The sequence below is a fragment of the Empidonax traillii genome, unplaced genomic scaffold (genome assembly GCF_003031625.1).
Source record: "Empidonax traillii isolate 1590-97213 ecotype Southwest subspecies unplaced genomic scaffold, ASM303162v1 scaffold2122:size37269, whole genome shotgun sequence".
Taxonomy (NCBI): domain Eukaryota; kingdom Metazoa; phylum Chordata; class Aves; order Passeriformes; family Tyrannidae; genus Empidonax; species Empidonax traillii.
The window spans coordinates 5,686-26,757 of record NW_020957315.1 but is presented as its reverse complement, the minus strand read 5'-3'; the positions used below and the strand labels follow the sequence as shown (position 1 = coordinate 26,757).

General features: G+C 57.5%; 1 protein-coding gene across 1 annotated transcript in view; it reads right to left on the bottom strand.

The window, feature by feature from the left end:
- Nucleotides 1-20,934, bottom strand: part of NOS1 (nitric oxide synthase 1) — a 21,808-nt gene extending 874 nt beyond the window's left edge. Inside the window, exons 1-25 of the mRNA XM_027909431.1 lie at nt 20,799-20,934; nt 20,200-20,345; nt 19,893-20,055; nt 19,063-19,154; nt 18,466-18,607; nt 17,806-17,945; nt 17,223-17,397; nt 16,360-16,461; nt 15,520-15,714; nt 14,292-14,377; nt 11,488-11,632; nt 10,974-11,078; nt 10,514-10,572; nt 7,518-7,634; nt 7,165-7,339; nt 6,660-6,798; nt 5,868-5,946; nt 5,119-5,312; nt 4,475-4,644; nt 4,053-4,263; nt 3,318-3,405; nt 2,935-3,056; nt 2,605-2,753; nt 1,824-2,018; nt 787-905 (exon numbers count right to left, since the gene is read on the bottom strand). Coding sequence (XP_027765232.1) covers nt 787-905; nt 1,824-2,018; nt 2,605-2,753; nt 2,935-3,056; nt 3,318-3,405; nt 4,053-4,263; nt 4,475-4,644; nt 5,119-5,312; nt 5,868-5,946; nt 6,660-6,798; nt 7,165-7,339; nt 7,518-7,634; nt 10,514-10,572; nt 10,974-11,078; nt 11,488-11,632; nt 14,292-14,377; nt 15,520-15,714; nt 16,360-16,461; nt 17,223-17,397; nt 17,806-17,945; nt 18,466-18,607; nt 19,063-19,154; nt 19,893-20,055; nt 20,200-20,345; nt 20,799-20,801 — 3,311 coding nt within the window. The 5' untranslated portion in view covers nt 20,802-20,934. The remainder of the gene's footprint in view (nt 1-786; nt 906-1,823; nt 2,019-2,604; nt 2,754-2,934; nt 3,057-3,317; nt 3,406-4,052; nt 4,264-4,474; nt 4,645-5,118; nt 5,313-5,867; nt 5,947-6,659; nt 6,799-7,164; nt 7,340-7,517; nt 7,635-10,513; nt 10,573-10,973; nt 11,079-11,487; nt 11,633-14,291; nt 14,378-15,519; nt 15,715-16,359; nt 16,462-17,222; nt 17,398-17,805; nt 17,946-18,465; nt 18,608-19,062; nt 19,155-19,892; nt 20,056-20,199; nt 20,346-20,798) is intronic.
- Between the last annotated feature and the right edge of the window lie 138 nt (nt 20,935-21,072).

The following is a 21,072-nucleotide window of genomic DNA, read 5'->3' as shown; positions in this document are numbered from 1 at the left end:
TGGGTGAGGTGAGCAGGAAGGGAACCTTTATCCCTCTCTCAGGTGCTCTTTGAGCAGTGCAGACCCCAAAGTATGTGATGCCTTGGGAGGAAAATTCCCACCAATTCTCAGGGATGTTGGGAAACCCAGTCTGGGTTAGCACAGGGAAGGGATTGCCCCCCAGGCCACTGAAGACCAGCACAAGGAGCAAGATCCACTCAGCTGCCCATCCTTTATCCTAAATAATCCTTCTGCTCAGCCAGGGAAAATCCCACCACGACAGAGCTGAGCAAATGGCAGGACATGGTGGAGCAGAAACAAACACAGCAAATGTCAAGACTTTTTACTTCTTCTGGTTGTTTTTACAACAGCAGGAAGAAAAATCCCCAGATCTTTCCTAACCAGGCACAGAGCAGCCTGGAGACCTCTCCCACCTGCTGCCTGGATACCTGGAGCCAGCCAGGTCCCTGGAGCTGGGGAGAGTCACCCCTTCCCATGGCTGGAGGAAGGCAGAGGGCAGGGCTGCTTTCCTTGGATAGGATGTTTTCCCTTTGGATAGGATGGTGTCTGAGCACTCAGTGCAGTAACCCAGGAGGCCGGGGGGATTTGTCCTGGTGAGGTGACACCTCTTTCAGAGACGCTGCCAGGCAGCTCTGCTTCCAGTGCCAAAATCCATGCCTTTCTCCGCACCAGGGAGGTTAAGGAACTTAAAGCTTCCTTCCCTATCCCTTTCCTTTCCCTTCCCCATCCTGCAGCCCACGCACTTGGGAGACCATTGCAGGGGTTAAAATAAATGTGTCAACTCACTCATCCGTGTCTTTTTTGCTCTCCTCGATGAACGCGATGGACTCGGATCTAAGGCGGTTCGTCACTTCGTACGTACGCAGGGTGACTCCAAAAATATCCTCGTGGTACCGGCTGTCATCCTGAGGGACAGGGGGGGCAGAGGGGAAAAAAGGAGCATTTGCAAACAGTTGGTGTTGTTGCAGGCTCTGGCGGGGTGGGGAGGTGCCAAACACACAGCACAGGTCCTGGGGTTTGGCGCGGGAGCGGGTGGGATCGCAGGGCGGAGGGGTGGGAATGAGCAGGGAGGGGAAATGACCTTGCCAAGGTCACAGCGTGGGGCAGCCCAGGAGCTGCTCCCTGTGTTAGATCCCCTCAGCTGCAGCCCAGGGACTGCCTGGTGTCAGGGGGACAAGCAGCCCAAAGCCAGCCCATGTACAACCAACTCTGGGCTCCCTCAGCTCCTGGGTGCAGTGGGGGCACATGTTTCAGAAGGGATCATCCCATAGGAACCAGGCTGGATTATCCTCCTGGGGCGAAGCAGAGGTGTTTGAGCATCCATCCTTGGGGCTTTTGTCCCAAACTGAGCCTATCTGGGCTCCAGCTGCAACACCTGGGCAATGTGTTTGCCCAGGGACATCATCCTGCCAGCCATATAGGTGGGGAGATTTGGACAGGGGCACCCACAAACTGCCCTGGTGGGTAGGTGGGATGGAGGGACTAAAAAACAATCCTCGTTTGATGAAGGGACTCATCAAGGTGAACAAGCCCTGCCTGGGCTACCACAAGGTCCTGCACCAGTGCCCAGCACAGCGGCAGCTCATCCCAGGAGCCCAGCATGGGCTGAGGGGGCTGCAGGGCTCCTGCAGAGCAAAGAGGCTTCCACCCTGCACCCAACCTTCTGGAAGATCACCCTCCTGACCTCACCCAGGCCTCGGCAGCGGGGGCAGGAGCACAACAGCTTTTCCCCCAGAGCCCAGAGCAGGCAGCAGGAGCAGGCAGCAGGTGCAGTGCCCGCAGCAGGAGGCTGTGTGGGGTCTCAGGGCTCACACACCGCTCACCCTCAGCTTGCTGATGAAGGCGCCTGCCTCCTCCACCGACAGCTGGCCCTGCTGCCTCACGATGCGCTGGATGGTCTTGAGGACGTCCCCGGCCATGGTGACATCCCCGCAGACGTAGATGTGGCCTCCCTGCTCCTTCAGCGCTTTGAACACCGTTTGGGCCAGCTGCTCCTGCAACACGTCCTGCACGTATTTCTGGGGGAGGAGGAGGAGGAGGAGGAGGAGAGAGCTGAGATTAACTCCAGTTTCTCAGCCCTACCCACCTGCAGGCTCTGTGTGCACCAGCTGCCCTTGAGGCAGCAGTGCAAGGTGACACCTCTTTGGGGGAACGAGTCTGAGGCTCGCAGCACCCACAGGGAGAGAGAAGAGATGGGGAAGGTTGTAGAGCATCATCCTGCTCTTGCACATTTACACCTTCACCATGTCTTTCCTTGCCAGGCCCGCTCAGGTGCCTGTGGGAATTCAGAGCAGACTTTGCACTGGCTCTGGGCGATGTCACCCATCAGGTGACATCCCTCCTCACCTGCCTGCTTTCCAGATGGACCTTCCCCCTCCCTCATCCCCTCCCACCCGGTGGGGATGGCTGCAGCCCCCCAGGGCAAAGCATGAGCAGCGTGGGCACACGTTCAGGGGGTGCAGGGATGGGGGTGTGCCCTGGGAAGGGGCACACCTAGGCATGAGCCACCAGGGTGTGCCAAGGGACCAGCACCTCCACCGTGTGCTGGCTGGCTGTGGCCACCCAGGGCTGCCCAGCAGCCCCGCAGCAGTGCCCACCACACACCTTTGGTTTGTCTGGCTCCCGGGAGTAGGCCGTGTACAGCTCTCTGAAGACACCGTGGGTTTTGGCAAAGAGCGTCTCCTCCTTGTAAATGTGGTCGATCCTGGACTGCCGGCAGCCAAACACCAGGACCATGGGACAAGGCTTCAGCCCTGGGTGAGGGTGGCAAGCAGTGAACCCAGGGATCCCCAATTCCACCTCCCTTCAGACCTGCCAGCAGATGTGCTGGCACATCCCAGGCAGGAGACTGGACCCCTCCACCCCTCTGCCACCAGCCCAGGGTTCCCAAGCAGTGCCTGAGATGAGGAGCAGGAGGAAGGAGCGTTGACCCACCTTTGTGCTGGATCTCAAAGAGCCGCTGCTGCCAGAAGCTGCGGAAAGGGGCGATGCCGGTGCCGGGGCCGATGAGGATGCAGGGCACCTGGGGGTCCTGGGGCAGGTGGAACCCGGGGGCACTGCACACACCAAAGACACCAGTTAAACCCAAGCTCCCTCCCTCACCTCTGCCCCCAGCGAGCTGAGACACCCCCTGCACGGGGAGGGGTAGAAAATGAGCTGAAATCCCAGAGAGCGACATTTTAGTGCAGAACTGCACCCAAGGGTTTTTGCTCACAAATCCAGCCCTGTTTTCTCCCACCATGAGAAGAACTGAGGGCAGAGATGTCATCCTGCAAGGGGGCTCACCCCATCTTTCTCAGCCCTTGTGGAACACTTACCCTCTGACAAAGCAGGGCACCACCTCATCGGGCTGTATCCGATTGAGCCAAGAGGAGCAGACTCCGTGGTGGATTGGTCCTTCTCCATCTGGCAGGGGAGGGAAGGAGGTCTGTGCTTGACACACCAGCCAACAACTCCAGTTATCTTCTTTCCTAAAACCCTCCCTGCCACATCCCACATGAAGACCTCACTGAAACAGTCAGTATCTCTGAATCCATTCTCCATGAACTTGGCAGAATTGGCACTCAAATCCCACTGTGGAGCTGCCCAAGTTCACCCAGACCTGGGAGAGCTGGGCCTCCACAATACTTAGGAAGAACCCAACCCTTCTTTGGTCCTTTTTGGCAGGAGCAGCATCGTGCTGTGGTGCTCCCAGGCACCAGCCCCTCTGTGGCAGCTCCACTGAGGGCTTCCCTGTGTCCCACCTGCTACAGGAGCACCGGGGCCCTGTCCATCTACACCATCACCAGGGCTGCTTGGGCAGGCACAGAAATTTTCCTAGGGGCACACAAAGTGGACTTTGGGGTGGGCAAACACGGCCCTACGTGGAGCTCGGATTATGTACCTAACCCAGCGTGGCACCTCTGGAATAAACTGCCATTTTACGGATGGGTGCTCTCCATAACATGGGACAGCCGTGGCGTGAGCTGAGGGAATCCAACAGCTAGAAGGGCTTTAAACAACATCCCTCTGCCAAAGGTGAAGCTTTCCCCCTGCCCCCCACGGCACGGTACCTCTGGTGCGGTAGGACACCACGGCCACGGTGAGGTGGACCTCGCCTGGGTACATCTCCGGGGAGGAGCTGATGGAGTAGTAGCGTGGCTGGAGGAGGGGGAGCTGTGTGAGCAGCAGCGTGGAGGGCATCTGCACCGAGGGGAACTCCTCCAGCACCTCCACGATGGTGGGGTTCTTGGACCACTTCCACTCCTCGTACTCCTGCAGGCCCTGCAGCCCGAGAGAGAGGGAAGGAAGAGAGAACTGCAGCATCCACCTCTTCCAAGCCAGGTGCTTCCACTGATATCCCCCTGGGCATAGTGTGGGTGGCAGTGAAGGCAGGCAGGAGGAACCGTGTTGTCACCACAGTGTGGGATGAAAACGCCCTGGGGTTGTGAGTGTCCCCCAGGGCCTTGGAGAACACGGGGCTTGGGGTCCTTACCTTGCTGAGGACCTGCAGACGTTTCTTCTCTGTCTCACTGGTGGCCAGCAAAGCAAACTGCTGCAGCAGCAGGGGTGTGGGAGGGGTGGTGATGTCCAAGTAGTACTTAAAAGCCTGGAAGATGGTGCAAGGTGGGACACGGTTCTCGTCTGTCCAGTTGCTGATGACACCTGCCAGGAGGGAATGCAGCACAAGTGTGGGATCAGCACAAGGGCCAAGGTGGGCAAATCTTTGCTTTCATCCCCCATATCAGCTCTGAGAGAGTGGGTTACTGTGTTCCAGCTCTGGTTACACTGTGCATGCCTGTATCAGATTTATCCCCAAAATACAGTGTTGGGATGGTCCATCAACAACTCTTCTTTCCAGCTCTTTCTATGAAAATATAAACACCTTTAATTTTCCCAAGGAAGAAGTATCTTCCCTAGGGCCCTGCTCCCCCTTCAGACCCTTGCTCTGCATCCCAAGTGCAGATGAGCGACAGCTCTGGGCAGAGGAAGGTTGAAGGAGGTGCTCCCAGTCCAGGAAAACACAGCAGAAAGATGGGAAATGATTTCTCCTGGGGGCCACCCAGCACCCTGAGGAGCTGCTGCAGGAGCTGGGCAAGGAGGAGAGAGGCCACCCCTACAGGAGGTGGCTCTGGTTACCTAGAGCCGTGCTCCTCTCCTCCAGCAGCTCCACCTTCACCAACTGGTTGGCTGGAGGGGCGTCTTCAAGCCTGTCGATCAGGGCGTTGACCAGGTCCTCGTGGTTCCCGGGAAACACCCCCAGGTGGTCCCCGGGCAGGTACTGCAGCTCCTGGTGCCCGTTGGTGTGCAGGCGCAGGAAGATCGTCAGGCGGCTGCGGGGAAAGGAGGGAGAGCAGGACGTGTTTTGGGGGAGGAAAGGAGGGAAAGCAGTTCTGGGGGAGTCGCTGAGCCCTGACCTCGAGAGCTGCTGGGCGTGCTGGGCACTGGTGGCACGGCCAAGCCGCGGTGTACCCACCCCCCCCCCTCCCGAGCGTGTCCCCAAGGTCACAGCAGGGAGAGGGGACGCTGCATCCCCCGCCTCGCCCCCCCCGCCGCTGACTCACCCTTGGGGGCTTTTCAAAAGGGGGGAAAAAAAAAAAAACCAGTTTAACCTCTTGCTTCAGCAATTTGATGGTTTCTTTGGCCGCCACTCGGCCCAGCTTCCCATCCCCCGGGCTGACTGAGGCAGCAGCAGAGGTTTCACCGTGCACAGAGGCAGGGGACACCAACAGCCCTCCCCGGCTTCACGTGGCTGCCAGCCCGGCTCCCGGTTTGCACAGAGGTGGGTTCCACGGGGCATTCAGGGGTCAAGGGCAGCAGCAGTGCATGCACGGGTGCTTGGGTGCACCACGAGGCTGCCCCTCTCCCAGGAGAGCTGCACTTCCTACCTGGACTTGGGGCTCTGCAGGTTCTGGCGCGCGATCAGCCGGGCTGCATAGACACGTTTCTTGTGGATGCTGTAGAGCCCTGAGGGGGAGAAGTGCCAGGGAGGGAATTCAGCAGAGCCTTCTGGCTCTCACAGGGCTGTTGGTCACTGCTGAGGGCTCAGCCCTTTGGGCCAGAGCTGGCCACAGCCAGAGGACCACCCTCCTGCCCAGCTCCAGCGAGCCTGGGGGATCAGAAACCCCAGGGGACAACCAACCACGTGTCCCTTTTGCCAGTGACCCGGGAGGGCTCTTGAAACCGCCCGTATGAGACATGGGGATGTGCCCTCACGTGCCCACAGGCACCTGTCGCTGCCAGGGCCACCTGGCTGGCAGGAAAGTGCCTGGATTTGGGAAGAGCTGAGCCAGCGCGGCAGATCCTCAGCTGCAGGAGCCGTGCTGAGGGGCCAGGTGTCGCTGGGCTGGACCTGCCGTGGAGCGGCACTGGACGGGGAGAGCTTGGAAGGATCCCAGGTTTCCAGCTCCTTGGTTCAAAAAACGGGGTCAGGAGGAGGGAGATCAGATCATCTCCAAACATCTCTGTTACAGACACCGACAGGGACCAGCCAGAGGGGCCTGAGACCATCACAGGCCGCTCCCTGGGAATGTGATGGCGATGAAAGGCAAGGCTGAAACGCTGGGAGTTTAACACAGAACAAAGCAAAGAGGTCTGGCCCCTTTGCCCTCAGTAAAACCCACCATGTCTCCTCCACCTGCCCCATGCTCAGAGCGCTCCAGGTGACCCCATCTTCATACCCTGTGTGAGCTCTGGGGCCTCGGCCACGTAGGTCAGCCGAAACTTGCTCCTCTTCCAGCTCCGGTCGTTGCTGATGAGGGAGTTGTTCGCTTTCTCGATGTTGACGTCGTCCCCCACGCAGAACACGTCACACGCTGCCTGCAGCACACACCAGGCTCTCAGGCATCTCCCCCTGCCCCTGGGGAGCCCCCTTGTCCCAGCCCACCTCTGCCAAGCAAGGAGAAGGAGTCCCCGACATGTAGGGCTACACCAGCGGCCACGGGCATGCCTCGTGGTGCCCTCCAGGGATAAGGCAGGAATTCAACACAGCGCTCGCCCTTGGTGTGCAGCACAAACCAGAGCATCACCTCCACCCAAACATGGAGCCTCGTGGGCTGGGGGGGTGCCAGAGTGTCCCAGTGCAGGGAAAGGAAGGCTGGGGTTGGATCCAGCTCTGAGCAGCAGCTCTGTTCCCATGTCCTTCTCCCCCTGCTCCTCCCTGGAGCACCAGGGAAGCAGCTTTACCTTGAAGACCTTCTTGGCCCAGGTCCTGAAGGACTCCTCCTGGCCACACAGCTCATCCCCCTCTCCCATGCGGAGGATCCTCTCCCCGCCCAGCTCCTCCAGGAGGGTGTCCACGGCCCGGGCGAAGGCGCAGAAGTGGGGGTAGGCACGTGAGCCCAGCCCAAACACGGAGAACCTGCGGAGAGGTGGCTCAGCTGTGGCTGCCCAGCTGGCAGGGACGCTGGCACCTCCCTCTCCTGCCCCACCATCCCCCAGGGAGCGTGGAGGAGTCTGCACATGGCCAAAATACACCAGAGCTCCTGCTCTGTCCCTCCTGCAGCAGGAATTCCTGCCTCCCACCCCGTCCCCTTTACCTGACGTTAGCCAGAGGCCCCGTGCTCTCGAAGTTGTCCCTGGAGTCAGGGCCATCGCTGGAGGATTTCCGAGCATCCGAGTAAGAGGAGACGCTGTTGAAACGGACCTTGTAGCTCCTGTGAACAGCAACAACAGCCAGTGTCCCACAGGTGACACCTGTGTGGGGTCCTCCTCTACACAGAGGGGGACTGAATTGTGCAGGTTCAACATTCCCTGTGCTCCCTCCCGGGGTTGGGCCACCCCTGTGTTGTATCACGGTCAGCTCCACGAGGTCCTTGGCCACCCCACCGTCGCCAGTGGTGCGGAGCTGACAGGACCTTTGGCACTACCTGTCCTTCCCTGGTAGCACACAAGGTCGGGTGTATGTAGGATATTCTGAGGTTTTTTTTCATTCACAAGAAGTGGAAAATTTAAAAAAAAAAAAAAAGGAGTGAGAGAAGAGGGGATGAGGAGGGGGAAGGGGAGCGGGGAGAAAAAAAAAATCTGACAACAGCAGAAGTATTTCTGAACTGAACCATCTTCAAAAATTGCTCTCCACAAGGGTTTCTAAATATACTGGCAGAGCAGTGAGGCAGTGGTGTGTGCATGAGTCACGGCAGACCTCCTGCACCCGGCACGGCACGCACAGAGACAACCCCGGAGAGAAATGACTGCCAGGGTCACAGGGCCCTGGGCTCCGGCTCTGCTCCACAGCCTCCTCCTGCCTCCCCTCCCAGATTTCCACGCTTTTCTGCTTCGCTCCACCTGCTTCAGTCTGCTTCTTTCTCTGCTGTGCCCGTGCCCTCCCCCCCAGGTTGCCCCGAGTTGCGTGGGGAGGGCAGGGCAGCACAACCCCTGGGGTTGGATGGGCACAGAGCCCGGATTCCCCAGGTGGGTGCTGGGTCTAAAGTTGGGGCACCAGCAGCTTTTTCTGCAGTGGGAAGGTCCTTGTGTTGGGAAACGACTGCTGAAGGACGGGCTGCACTGAGCAGCGGGTCCTTAAATAGGAATGGCTGATGAATGCCTTGGAAAACCCTTGCTGGAAGACATGAGGAACCAAATCTACAACCACAGCACAGCCACAGGGCTGTGATCAGAGAGCTACGGCCACGGTGCCCTGGCAGGCTCCTCCAGACACTGGGATTTAGAGAGGCCACCCCACCCAGAGGGGTCTCAGCCACCCTCAGCATTCCCTGCTGGACGTGGAGCTGGGAGTCCGTGGGGTGAGTGGGCAGGAGCTGCTCTCTCCAGCTCTCTTCTACAGACCCCAGGCTGACACTGTCCCTCTTCCCCAGACAGTCTCCTCCAGGTCTCCTTTTCTCACTGCAAAAGCCTTTTTTCATGTTTAAGTCCTGGACATGGACTGGGGCAATCCCAAGCACAGATACAGGTTGTCCAGAGAAGCTGTGGATGCCCCACCTCTGGAAGTGCTCAAGGATAGTCTGGACAGGGCTTGGAGCAACCTGGGCTAGTGGAAGGTGTCCCTGCCCGTGGCAGGGGGTGGAATAAGATCACCTTTAAGGTCCCTTCCAACCCACACCATTCCATGTTTCTGTGATCTCTTCCTGCCATCCGGAGCTGTGACCTCTTGGCCTGTCTTGCAGGGAGCACAGGCAGCAATTTATTCCCTCTCCGCCTCTGCAGCCACCTTTTCCCTCCATGAAATCTGCCACCTCACTCCGTTTCTGTGTCCTTTCCTCCAGATAAAAGAGCTCTCGCCCTTCTGATCTGTCCCCGCGGGTCGCTGTTTCCAGCACTCTGCCCACTTTTGCTGTCAGGTAACCGAGCCACAGGCTGTCCTGGCTCCGAGAAACTCCTGCCAGCCCTGAAATTACACTTAGAGGTGACTGGGACAGCAAGCCCTGAGCTTTTTATAAACTGAGGGTTTTATCCTCCTCAAACTTGCCCGGCTTGTCACGGGCAGCGCCGCCGCACCCAGCCCGCTGCTGCACCCCAAAAAGCAAAGATCCTTGGGGTGAGAACCACGTGTGAAATGCCCCTTCTCCGTGCAGACACCTCCAGGGCATCCCTGATTTGTCAGCTGTCCCCATTAGGGCACGAGCCATTAGGAACCTGATGGGTTTTCAGCAGCCCCGCGGGGATCCATCAGAGGATTTGGCTGCTCCCCGAGGGGACCGCTTTGGGGCTGCAGCGTGGCCAGCACTGCAGAGCCACGAATTGGTGCCTGCCGTGTTTGTCACCGCCCTGCAGCCCCTCCCCTCCGCGCTGCTCAGGCAGAAAGGCAGGGCGAGGAAATCCCCCCGCACCCCCCTGACCGGGGCTAATTCATCCTTAATTAAGGAGCAGCCTTTAGCCGCTTGTTGACTCAGGAGACATTCCAGAGCAGAGCAGTGTCCCAGTTCCGTGAAACAGATTCTTCTTCGCAGCTAAAATCAGAGGAGACCCCAGGTGATTATTAACACTTTGGCTGCCCTCCCTTCCCAGCCTCTGGAATGTTGCACCGAGCTGCTCAAGGCTCATCTCCCAGCGATGGTGGGGGGGTTTTCTACAACCCCGGATTCTGTCTCCAAGGCACCCGCTCCAGACTCGCTGTTACAAACATCACAGGATTTATAACAGCTCTTGTTTTCCCTAGAAATATTTTCACACGATGCAGGAAGTTAAATTTGGTTCCCAAGCCCTCCCCCCACCTACATCCACATAGCAGGGAACTCCCTTCTACCTCCAACTCGTACTATTTTTGTGTCTCCTGGACAGCCCCAGCCCTCAGATGATTTTAGGGGAGTTCCTACTTTTATTTGGTGGGTTTTTTTTCATAGATTCCTGACTCTTAAAGCTGAAGAAAGCCCAGTGCTTTTGACCTCCCTGGGACCTCCACTCTCTCCATTCCCTGGTTCTCCAGGCAGGTCCCATCCCTTGGATCTTTGGAAGTGTGACACCTGCATGAGGATTTCCCACTCCTTTCCAAGAGGATGAAGGCAGGGAAGCAGGGTGTCCTGGCTGGGGGGGCTGCTGGGGCTTGGAGTGGGGAGGGAGGGGTTTGGAGTGCTCTTACTTCCTCTCCTCCAGGTTGGAGTTGGGATTCTTCATCTCCATTAATGCACAGCCAAATTTCTGCAGAGAAGGAAGAAAAAAGGCCGTCAGTTTTGCCAGTCCCTGCAGGAAATGAGGCTGTGACCACAACTGGGCTCTGTCCCTGCCTGCTGTTCCCTGCAGCCAGCACCACTGCTGGGCAGGGCTGGATGAGCACCCAGCCAAGGTTTGTCACCTTCTGTGTGACCCCAACAGCACAGGACAGGAGGAATTTAGCCACAGATCAGTGGCTATAAGTGGGAATAAGCAGATATCCCTATTTCTGAGCAGGCTGGAGAGGGGCAGGTACAGCACCAGCTATCACACAACACCCAGACCTGTCCTGGGCCGTTCCAGCTCAGGCTGAGCGAAAAGAGGATGTTCTTCCCTGTGCCCCAGTGCCTGTCCCCTGCTGCAGCCCCCACCCCTGCTCCCTGTCCTACCTCTCCGTTCTCGGGGGGGTCCCCATTGCCGAAGGTGCTGGTGACCACCAGGACCATGGTTTCGTGCTCCAGGTGCACGATGTCGTACTCATCCATGGACATCACCTGGGAGAGGACAGAGAGCTCAGCGGGAGGTGGGGAGATCCTCCACCAGCCAGCCTGCTGGGATGGACCCCATCCCACCTGGAGATGGGACAAATCCCTGCTGGCTCCGTGCCGGTGCACTGGCAGAGACCTCCACACAGGGAGGATGAGGACAAGAGCCCCGAGGGACACGGACAACCGTGGAGCTACCACTCAAGGGGCTGCAGGAATTACGTGTGCTACAATGCAGGAGTATTAACTGGAAAAATTCCTGGGCAGGCTTCAGCCCAGACCCACAGTCACACCCCTGGGAGCTGCTGAAGCCCCTTGGCTTCATCAAAACACACACTTTCCAACATTCCTCTATTTCCTTGGCCCACCCACAGTTCCGTGCCCAGGACCTTGCAGGAGTCAGGAGCTGCCGCAGTACCTTGGCATCAAAAGCGTGCTTGAAGATCTCACACAGAGTTTTTGCATAGACCTGGGACTTGCCCGTTTCTGTGGCGTAAAGGATGGTGGCCTTGACCCTCTTGGCCATGGCCTGCCCCATCAGCTTGGCCGAGAACTTCACAGCCCTAGGAAGCAAGAGGGAATCCCAGTAAGACAGTTTGCTGTCAGTGCCTCCAGCCCAGACCTTTTTAATCATTGTTAAATGAGCTGTCTGCCTTAAAAAGCTGCAGCATCGCTTCTGTTGGGAGGCTGTGGAAGAGCACGTTCATCCTGGCTTGTCAGAGGGGAAGACTGGATGGGGGAGCTTGAGCTGAAATATCTAAATGGGTGTAAGGAGGAAAGGGCTAACTCAGGTGTTGGGGTGGTATTTCTGCAGGGCCAGAGACGCAGAAGAAGAACTGGGGGTAGAAGTTGCTGAAAGCAGTGGCCAGGAAATGTCAGTGGGAAAGCTGGACACCAACCAGAGCTGAAGCTACAGCAGGAACAGGGGCTTCTCCATCCCTTTGAATCCAAGCTGGCTGCCTTTCTGCAGGAGGCATCTCAGCCAACCTCACACCCAGAGCCCTGAGACACCGAGGAGGTCAGACAGAGCTGTCTGCAGTCCCTCTGATCTGCACTCCGGTGACACTGTGAACTTTCCTGGGAGGGAAGTTCCTGCCAGGACCGAGAGGTTGCCCATTTCTCTGAGCTGTGTCCAGCTGCCTCCCGTGGCTGCAGTCGTGACTGGCTGTGTTTCCTCCAGTTCTCCCCATGGGCTCAGCTCTGGCAGAGGGGCCTGAGAGGTCACCAACCTCTCTAATCCTCACCATCCAGGGTGATGCAGCACTAGGGATGCTGACTCCTTGTCTGTGGCAGCAGTGGGAGCACCGTGACAGGGCACAAGGGAGGCACGGACCAGTTTTGGGGCACTGAGCCTGCTGTGGCCCGTTTGTCACGTTAGGGCCATTCATAATCACATCATCACTGTTTTTCCTAAGTGCAGAGTATCTTCACCTTTTTTAAGTGGACCATCAAGCCTTTAAATGGGGCCACCAGAGGTCTGGATTTAGCCTGATGCTGCAACAGGGAAAGGGCGGTTTTTGGGAGGCTGAGGGAGCACAGAGCAGCTCTGCGGCCTTTGCAAGAATCAGAGCTGCTTGATTCCCTTTGACAGGGTGATCAGAGCCTGCCTCAGGTTCTCAAGTTCAGCAGGACTCCTGCATCCCCTTCAGATGAGCTGTGGGGAGTGGGCACTGCAGCTGGACTGGTCACACTGGGGAGAGAAGTCCAGCTTCCCCCTGCCAAGGAGGGAAGAAATGCTCTGGGAGAATCACTTTAGGGAAAAAAAAAAAAAAAAGGGGAGGAAAGAAGAGTTAGAAATCTCACCAGGATGGTTCATCCTGCCTCCCCTGGGCAGCTCCTCCCCATGACAAAGTCAGCCTCGGGAACATTTCTATTTGCTGCTCTATGATCACTGCTTTGCTTTCCCATGGGGCAAATGTCCCCTGTCCCCAGGACTTGCACAAGCCCCAGGGCAGGGAAGGGGCAGGACAGGCAGGCACTGCAGGTTTGAAGGCTCAGATTTGGCCAGAACCAGCACAGCCTGTCTGAGCAGGCACAAGCACCCTGCCAAGCTGGGCCGGGTCTGCCGCTTGTCCAGCTCATCAGCTCAGATTAATGGGCAATTGCAAAAAGAATTCCTTTTCCCTCCACCAGGAACAATGGAGATTTTTTTATTTTTCTTTTTTTAAATTACCTGCCATGCTCACGTTTTTTTCTAAAGCCATCCCTCACCCGGGCACACACCAGTGCAGGCATTGTTTCTCCTCACTCAATGGCCCAATTAATCTCCCCGTGCTCTCCCCTGCCCAGGCTCAGGCTCCGGTGTCAGCTGAAGGAGCACATTCATCAGCTGCTGATCATGTTTATGGATGCACCACGGCAAACAGCTCACAGGAGGTGACAGCTGAAGAGTGGGAACAAACTGCTAGGAGGGGCTGGTGGAAGCTGAAGCGTGGGGAGATGCTGTGGGGAGCCAGGGCCACCTGGCAGCCTGGCCACCGACCCGGGGCAGACCCGGCCCTGCCCAGCCTTGGCTGGCAGCTCCTACGGGCACCTCTCTGCCAACGGCCCACGGGGGAGGCATTTGGGCCAGGATCAGCCTAAAGGTCCAAATTACACTTCATTCCTCTGCCCCTGCTGACTCGGAGCTCTGGCAGGGGCAGAGGGACTCGTGTGGCCCCTTTCCAGGGGTCAAGTGACCATGAAGTGCAAATCTCAGCTCAGCCCTGCTCCATCTGCTGCCTGGAGGGAGATTCCTCCTTCCTGTCTCCCCCACCTCCTTGCAAGGAGGGTGTTTGGAGGGTCAGACACTCACTGGAGACCTCAAGAAGGTAAAGAATCACCGAGGAAAAGAGAAATATGGACACGAGTTTCATGTCCCTTGTGCCAGCACAGCCCTGGCCGGTGAGGGGACATGTCCCTGCCCCAAGGAGGCTGTGAAAAGACAACCAGCCAATACACTCATGAGAAGCGGGAAAACCATCCCTGAGCATCTCTTACTGGAGAATGGACAGCTTGGGAGAACAAAGTGCAACATCTGCTATTCACCCACTCCCACACCTTTTGGTGGTCTAATAGGGTGTTCAAGGACTGCCTGTCTGTCCAAATGTCCCTTGTGGTAAAGCCTCCAGAGGTCCAGGCTCACACCCCTCCCTCACAGGGCAACTTTCAATCAGAGCTGCCCAAAACCAGGACCAGCCCCAGCCCCAAACTGGGGGTTCCCCAGAGCCTGCTGGTACTTACTTTGCTAACTTCTTAAATCCAATGGCCCTCTTCTTGGTAGGTGTCCCATTGACCCCTTTCCAGACGTGGGTGTTCCAGGGGTCCGGCTGGAGAGAGAGAAGGGCAGCAGCGCCTCAGAGCTTTGGGAATGCTGTGCCCACAGCACTGAGGGTTGAATTCCTGGAGCCAGGGAGGGGAGGAGCAGCTGGCCTCCCCTTCACAGCCCTCCCTCATCCTTGGAGCCCCGGGGGAGGGAGGGGGGGGTATTTTTTGGGCAGTGTGGCAACGGAGGATGCACAGCAAAATCGCAGTGTAATAAACCTTGCTGGCTTGTAACAGCATCTGGCCAACTGTTCCTCACCTCTTGAGATGCTCACTAACAACCCACAGGCGAAAAGAAGGCAGGCAACGCCAGAAGGGGAGAGGTGATGGAAGCAGATTCTTCCCCCTCCCCAGCCCACTGGTGTGGCTTTTTTTTTTTTTCCCTAAGAGGCCCTTTGGGAAGGGGAGGCAGCAGAAGCCAGGAACAAGCAGGCAGAAGCTGATTCCGTGCCCTCACAGACTGCAATCAGGGCCAGGAACCATCGGGGTTCCTGGGGGGTTGGTTATAGAAATGAACAGACTGCTCCTGGTTTCTGATTGTTCCTTAAGGGCTCTTGACTAAAGGTCACATTGTGTGGAAACCACCCGAGCAGGGATGGCTGGATAATGAGGGAGTGTCTGCTTGGGGGCTTTTCCCCCCCTCCCCCCCGTGGTCTGAAGTGTGAAACACTCCAGCAGCAGCATTTCAGCCTCCTGCTGGTCCCGCTGGGCAGGAGCCCCCCTGGCAGACTGTTGGATCCCCAGGCTGGCAGGAGCCATCCACTCAGCCCTGCAGGCTGCAGAGGGCAGGGATGCAGTCATTTTCCAGGTCATTCCCTCACTCATCACAGCGCAAAATGAGGCTCTTCCAAAGGGAGGAGCTCTGCTTGATCCTAAAGGGGGAGGGGGGGGTCAAAGGGTTGGGTGTCTTGGTGTCCCACGTTCTCACACAGGGGCAAAAAGCCATTGCCCCGAGACAAGGGGTGACATCCAGGGGGTTATTACATGACATTAGGGCATCAATTAGGCTTGTCATGGACCCGAGGGGCAGCTTGCTGAAGGGACTGGATGGTGTTCCTGCCCTTCCTGCATCTTCTGAGCTGCAGCTCCCACCCTGCTCTTGGCTCCACCTCTGGGCACCGGTGGGAGGTGAAGGTGAGGGCAGTACCTGGTACTCGAAGGAGGGTGTGAGGCGGTAGTTGAGCATTTCCTGATGGAAAACTGGGGTGATGCTGCCAGACATGGGCGGGACAATCCACACCCAGTCGGCAGGACAACCTCCACGGCACCGGTACTCGTTCTCCATGTGCTTGATAAAGGACTCCGTGGCCGAGTGGTGATCCACAATGGTCACCTTGTCACTCTGTTAGGGGAGGAGAGAGCAGAGCCCACAGCTGGTACTACACCCCAGAAGGCAAGAGCCAAGATTTTTGGAGCTCCCGTGGTCTTACAGGACCTTGGGAGATGACCCAGGGTGGCTGTTGCCCCTGGTCTTCCCAAGGAAGCTTTAAGCTGCCCCAGTCCTTCCTGGATAGATGCGCTACAGGATCACTGCTCCTGTTATTCGTTGTGGGCCAAGCAAAGACTGAGATGGCACGAAGAGGATGGAGCATCCTCTGCTCCTCCCCTTGGAGAGCTCTTTCATGGCATGTACAGCTCCATGGGGCAGCTCTGGGAAGGGTTCTCACCCTCTGAAGTTGGATTGCCAAGGACTAGTTCAGCCACTCAACCTTTAAGTGCTGGCAGGAGGAGCCAATTTTTGCCTTGTGGATGCGACAGAAGGGCTGGATTTTGCTCCCTAGGGATATTCCCTCTGGACCAGCAGAACTCAGACGCTGGTAGCGCTGTCTTTACAACATCCAGGGCACAGAGATTATAAATTTCACTGCAGAACAGCCCAAATTAGGGAGGCACAGCCCAGTTTCTGTGTTCTCCTCAGATTGATGTCTCCAGCCCACTCCCCGTGTCCCTCAAGCCTGACCCGAACACAGCCCTGCTCCGGAGGTACCTGGAAGCTGTACAGCACAGCAATGTTGATCTCCACCAGGGCCTGGTCCTTCCACAGCGAGGAGGTTTTCCTCATGTCCAGGTTCATTTTCTTGGCCACTTGCTGCAAGAGAACGTGGCAGAAGGTGAGGGCTTTTAATGGCCAAGGACCAAGGACTGGGGATCTCTGCGTGGGCAGAAGAGCCCAAAGGAGGGAGCCAGGCTGACACAAGGCAGCCTCAGGGCAGGGAAGGGCTGATGTTTTGAGAAGATGAAGTCCTGCCTTTTGCTCTCCATGGCAGGAGCATGGCCTTCCTTCCCCCCTGAGCAGAGGGAGCTGACCAAATGCTGCCTGAAGGGCCGTCGAGAGCAGTTGCACACACACACACATACACTTGCTCTCACCCCTCTGCTTTTCAGGTGCCTGGGGAGCAGTGCAGCCCCTCCAATAAGAACACAACATTCCCCTTGGAATGTCCTAACAAATCCAGATGCCCTGCACTGGCACCTCCCCGTGGCTTGGCTTTATCTCCCCCAGTGTGGGCAGCCCCCAGGCCACGGCTTAACACTCCAGAGGGGCCAGCTGGAGGGTCCCCATGGGCAGGAGTGTCCCTGAGGAGCCACCAAGTGTCTCAGCACCCGTGACCTCAATCAAGCACATGACCAGGTGCCTGCTGATCCATAAGATGCTCTGGGAAGTCTGTGGGGAGCTCAGTAGGCATCTGTGATAGATACACAAAAGCCAGCCCGTCATGCCCTGGGCCATGTGGCTCCAGGAGAAGGGATATCCTGCACTCTCCCACTCAAGGCAACGCCGTGCCAGTGTCCTGTCTGCTCCCCAGTAACTTCACACCCACCAGAAGCACCTGGAGGAGCGGGCATTACCTCCAGGATGTTGTAGCGGGAGTTGTCGCAGTAGTCCCGGACGCCGATCTCGGTGCCCATGTACCAACCGCTGAAGGGGCAGGCGGAGAACTCCAGGCCACCAATCTCCAGGAGCATGTTGGAAACTGCTGGCAGGCCGTACCACTTCAGCCCCAGGTCCTTGAACCACTCAAACCTGCCAGGACAAACAGGCTTAGGCAACCGGCCAGACCCTTCCCTGTGGGAAGTGGAGGAGGTCACTTTGCTACCAGGGGGAAGGATGTGGGCAGAACAAACCCTGGAGGCAACACCTCCCTTGGGGGCTGCTTAAGGGGGGAAAGTGATGTATCAGGGTGTTGTAGAGTGGTGTAAGTCCTGGGAGACTTCAGGGAAAGGGGAACTAGCCTTCAGACAAGGGCACAACTTGCTTTCCATCTCCAGGCTCCGCCAGCTTGAGCAAAGGGAAGACCAGGGAGAAGGTCTTGGGTAAAGCACACAAGCCATGACAAGGAAAGGCCAAGGACAGGAGGTGGCTTGGTGTGGAACCAGAGGATCTCAGTCCTGCTGACCCCCTTGAGAAGTTCTGGGCCTTCCTCTGACTTACTTGGGGTGCCGGATGGGCACTTCCAGCACGAGCTCTGGGGGGATCTCGAAGAGCTCTGGATCGTTGCCGTTGGCTTGGAGGAGCAGTGGCAGGATGTCAAAACGTCCGTAGGGCGCCTTCCAGCCTTGTTGGATGCAGATCTGCAGGGGAAATAGAAGTGGGATGAGATGTCCCAGCAAGTCTCTGCTCTTCAAGCATACGGGCAGGGAGTTACATAGCTCCTAACAGGATTCCCAAGGATTTTCCAAGCTATGCATGGCTCCATTATGGTTGAGTAATAACCTCCAACCAAGGGGGTTGCCTGTCACAGCCCACCCACGGCCAAGTCAGGGGAATTTGGGCTGAAAACAAGCCCAGAACTAGATCTCAAGTAGGAACGTGGCTCTGGAAAATCCACTTAACGCCATTTGTGCCCGTAATAGCGAAGGGGGAAAACTGGTGAGAAAAGCGGGAAAAGTGAAAAGAAATACTCTTTATTCCTGAGAAAACACCTGAGGGCGACACAAGCCCAGCCTCGCTCCGTGCTGCTGCAGTGGACGAGCCAAACCTGCTTGACCCAGGCCCTCCTCACTCCTGGCACTCTCAGATTTCCGTGTGCCCCTCGCCAGCCCCACGCCCACCGCGCGGTGGTGCCCAGCTGGACCGGGCATCGTCTGGTACCTCGGTCAGCTCCACGTTGGCAGGGTCCCCCAGGATGGTGCCGTCGGGCTGCTTGTAGCCGGCGTAGCGGATGAGCTGGGCGTTCCAGATGCGAAAGTCGTGCTTGCTGTCCGTGCGCTGCGGGAAGATGGTGATGGCGGATCTGGAAGGAAGGGGCAGCGCCGGTGAGCGCCGGGGCCGCCAGGAGCGGGGCAAAAGTGTTGTGGGGAGAGGCGCTGTGCCTTCCTGCCACCTCCCTGGGCCCCACCCTTGTGTGAGCCCCAAGCAGTTTCGCACTGGAAGGAGTCGTGGCAAGGCTTTGGAGTTTGGGGTGCTTCCAGCTGGCTGAAAACATGGGGGTTCAGCCAAATCTGGAGAGCAGCCCATGCTCTGTGTTTGAAGCAGGACGCAGGAAAGAAGAAACAATCGGAAAATCTGCCCTCTGAGGTCCCACAGAGGGCAAGAGCTTGATTTGGAGCAGCAGGACACCTTCTCCTCAGATCAGGTCCCTCTAACACAGGTGAGGGCTACAACCCTCCTGCTGCTAAAGGAGACAACTTCAGCAGGGCCCAGAGCCCACCTCAGAGGCCTTTGGACTTGAACTCCCCGGTGGCTCACCTGAGGTTGCCTTTGTTGGTGGCGTACTTGATGTGGTTGCAGATGTAATTGAACATCCCGTGGGCTGTGGTGCAGTCGCGGGCGTCGAACACCTGGAACAGGGGAGGCAGTGGCGGTGACACTGCGAGGGGCTCCAACCCCCAGGGCAGGGCCAGGCAGATGGAACACAGCACGTGGGGAGCTCGAGACACCACCGTGGCTTCTCGGGGATTTTAAAGCTCCGTAATTATGTGTTCTCTGCCTTTAGAACACGTGGATGTCTAATCCAGCTGCCCCTTTTGCTTTGGAGAGGTGAGTCATCTGCTGCTCAGGCAAAAACCTCCTCATTCCAGTGCTCCCAACCTGCTGCTGTTCCTGGCTTAGCCAGCAACTGTTCTGGGGCTCTGCTCTGTTTCTCTCGTAGATCAACACTCAATGCTGAAATAGGAGAGGGGTCAGCCAGGTCTGAGGGACAGGGAATCATGGAATCATTGAATGGTTTTGGGTTGGAAGAGATTTTTAAAGAGCATCTCATTCCACCCCCTGCCATGGGCAGGGACACCTTCCAGCAGTCCAGGTTGCTCAGAGCCCTGTCCAACCTGGCCTTGGACACTTCCAGGGATGGGGCATCTACAAGAGGATGGGGAAACCAGGAAAGAGAGTCATCAGGAAGCCTGAAGTTCTTGCAGGAATGGCTCTCCCGCTGAGTTCCCAGCCTGTGCACCCCCAAACCTGCTGAGGGGAGCAGAGCTGCTGTGTGATGAACACCCACTGCTGTACCTGTGCTGTGCTTCCCCAGGTGTTGGAAGAGCAAGATTTGCCTCTCCACACCTCCAATGCACCCCTTTTACCTGCAGCTTGGACCACTGGATCCTGCCCACGCAGCGGGCTGCGTTCCTCCAGGCGTGCTTGGCTCCGTAGATGAGCTCGGTGTCCCGCAGCTGGTAGGTGTCAGTGGCTTCAATCTCCTTGGTCACCTCCTCCAGCCTTTCCATGTGGGCCTTGGAGCCAGATCTGGGTGGGTGGGGAGCAGAGGAGGTGGCAGTTTGGACCATAGAATCATTGAATCCCAGAATGGTTTGAGTTGGAAGGGACCTTAAAAATCTTCTCATCCCACCCCCTGCCCGTGGCCCATGACCTTCTCCAGGCAGTACTTACCTCTTTATGGAGGAGTAGTACTGGTCAATGAAGTCCTTGGCCAACAGGAGCACCTCCTCCTTTGTCCTGGTGTCTTCTGACTTGCGGATGTGAGGGCTGGGGGTCATGACTGAGCCCATGCAGATCTGCTCGGTGCAGGCGGTGGCCTGGTGGGACAGGAGGGGACAGGTGTGTCTGGGGTCACTGCAGCAGTCGTGGTTACCTGAGCTGGGCTGGGGGTATCAGTGATTCCCACACAGAGGTTGGTGGTATCTTTGGCAAGCAGGGACATTTCCAAGGGTATTTGTTTCCACCCCTGTTGTTAACGATGTGTGAGGCAGCTCAGGCGTGTGCAGTCAACTCTGGTCCCATCCAATAGGGATGATCAGGGCTCATGGGATTCTTGCCCCAGCTTGGCAGGAAGTCCAATGCCCTTCCTTATTTATCCCAGGTGGACTTCCCTCTCCCCCAGAGGTTTGAAATTCCAGCCCTCCTGGAGACCAGAACTGACCTGAATTCAGCCACTTCTGCATCCGCAGGCAAAACCCCCCGGGGGGGACACTGTGATCCACTCAGCTGTGCTCACACAGCTCCTGGCCAGTCCCACCAGCTCTACTCACCATGGCAGTCTTGAGGTGCAGGGTGTCGTGGAGCACAGAGCCCGTCTCCCAGTTCTTGATCTTCACAAACCGCGGGCATTTGGAAGGGCTCCCGTTGGCCGCGCTCTTGGTCGGGGACTGACGCCCGGACGGAGGTGGCTGCACAACAGGGAACACCAGGAACAAGGTAAGACACAGGGAGAGGTCACAACAAGGGGCAGCAGCTTGCGGTAGAGGACGCCTGTGCCTGAATTCCAGCGGTGATATGGCGAGACAAGGTGTGTTGCCCAAATAT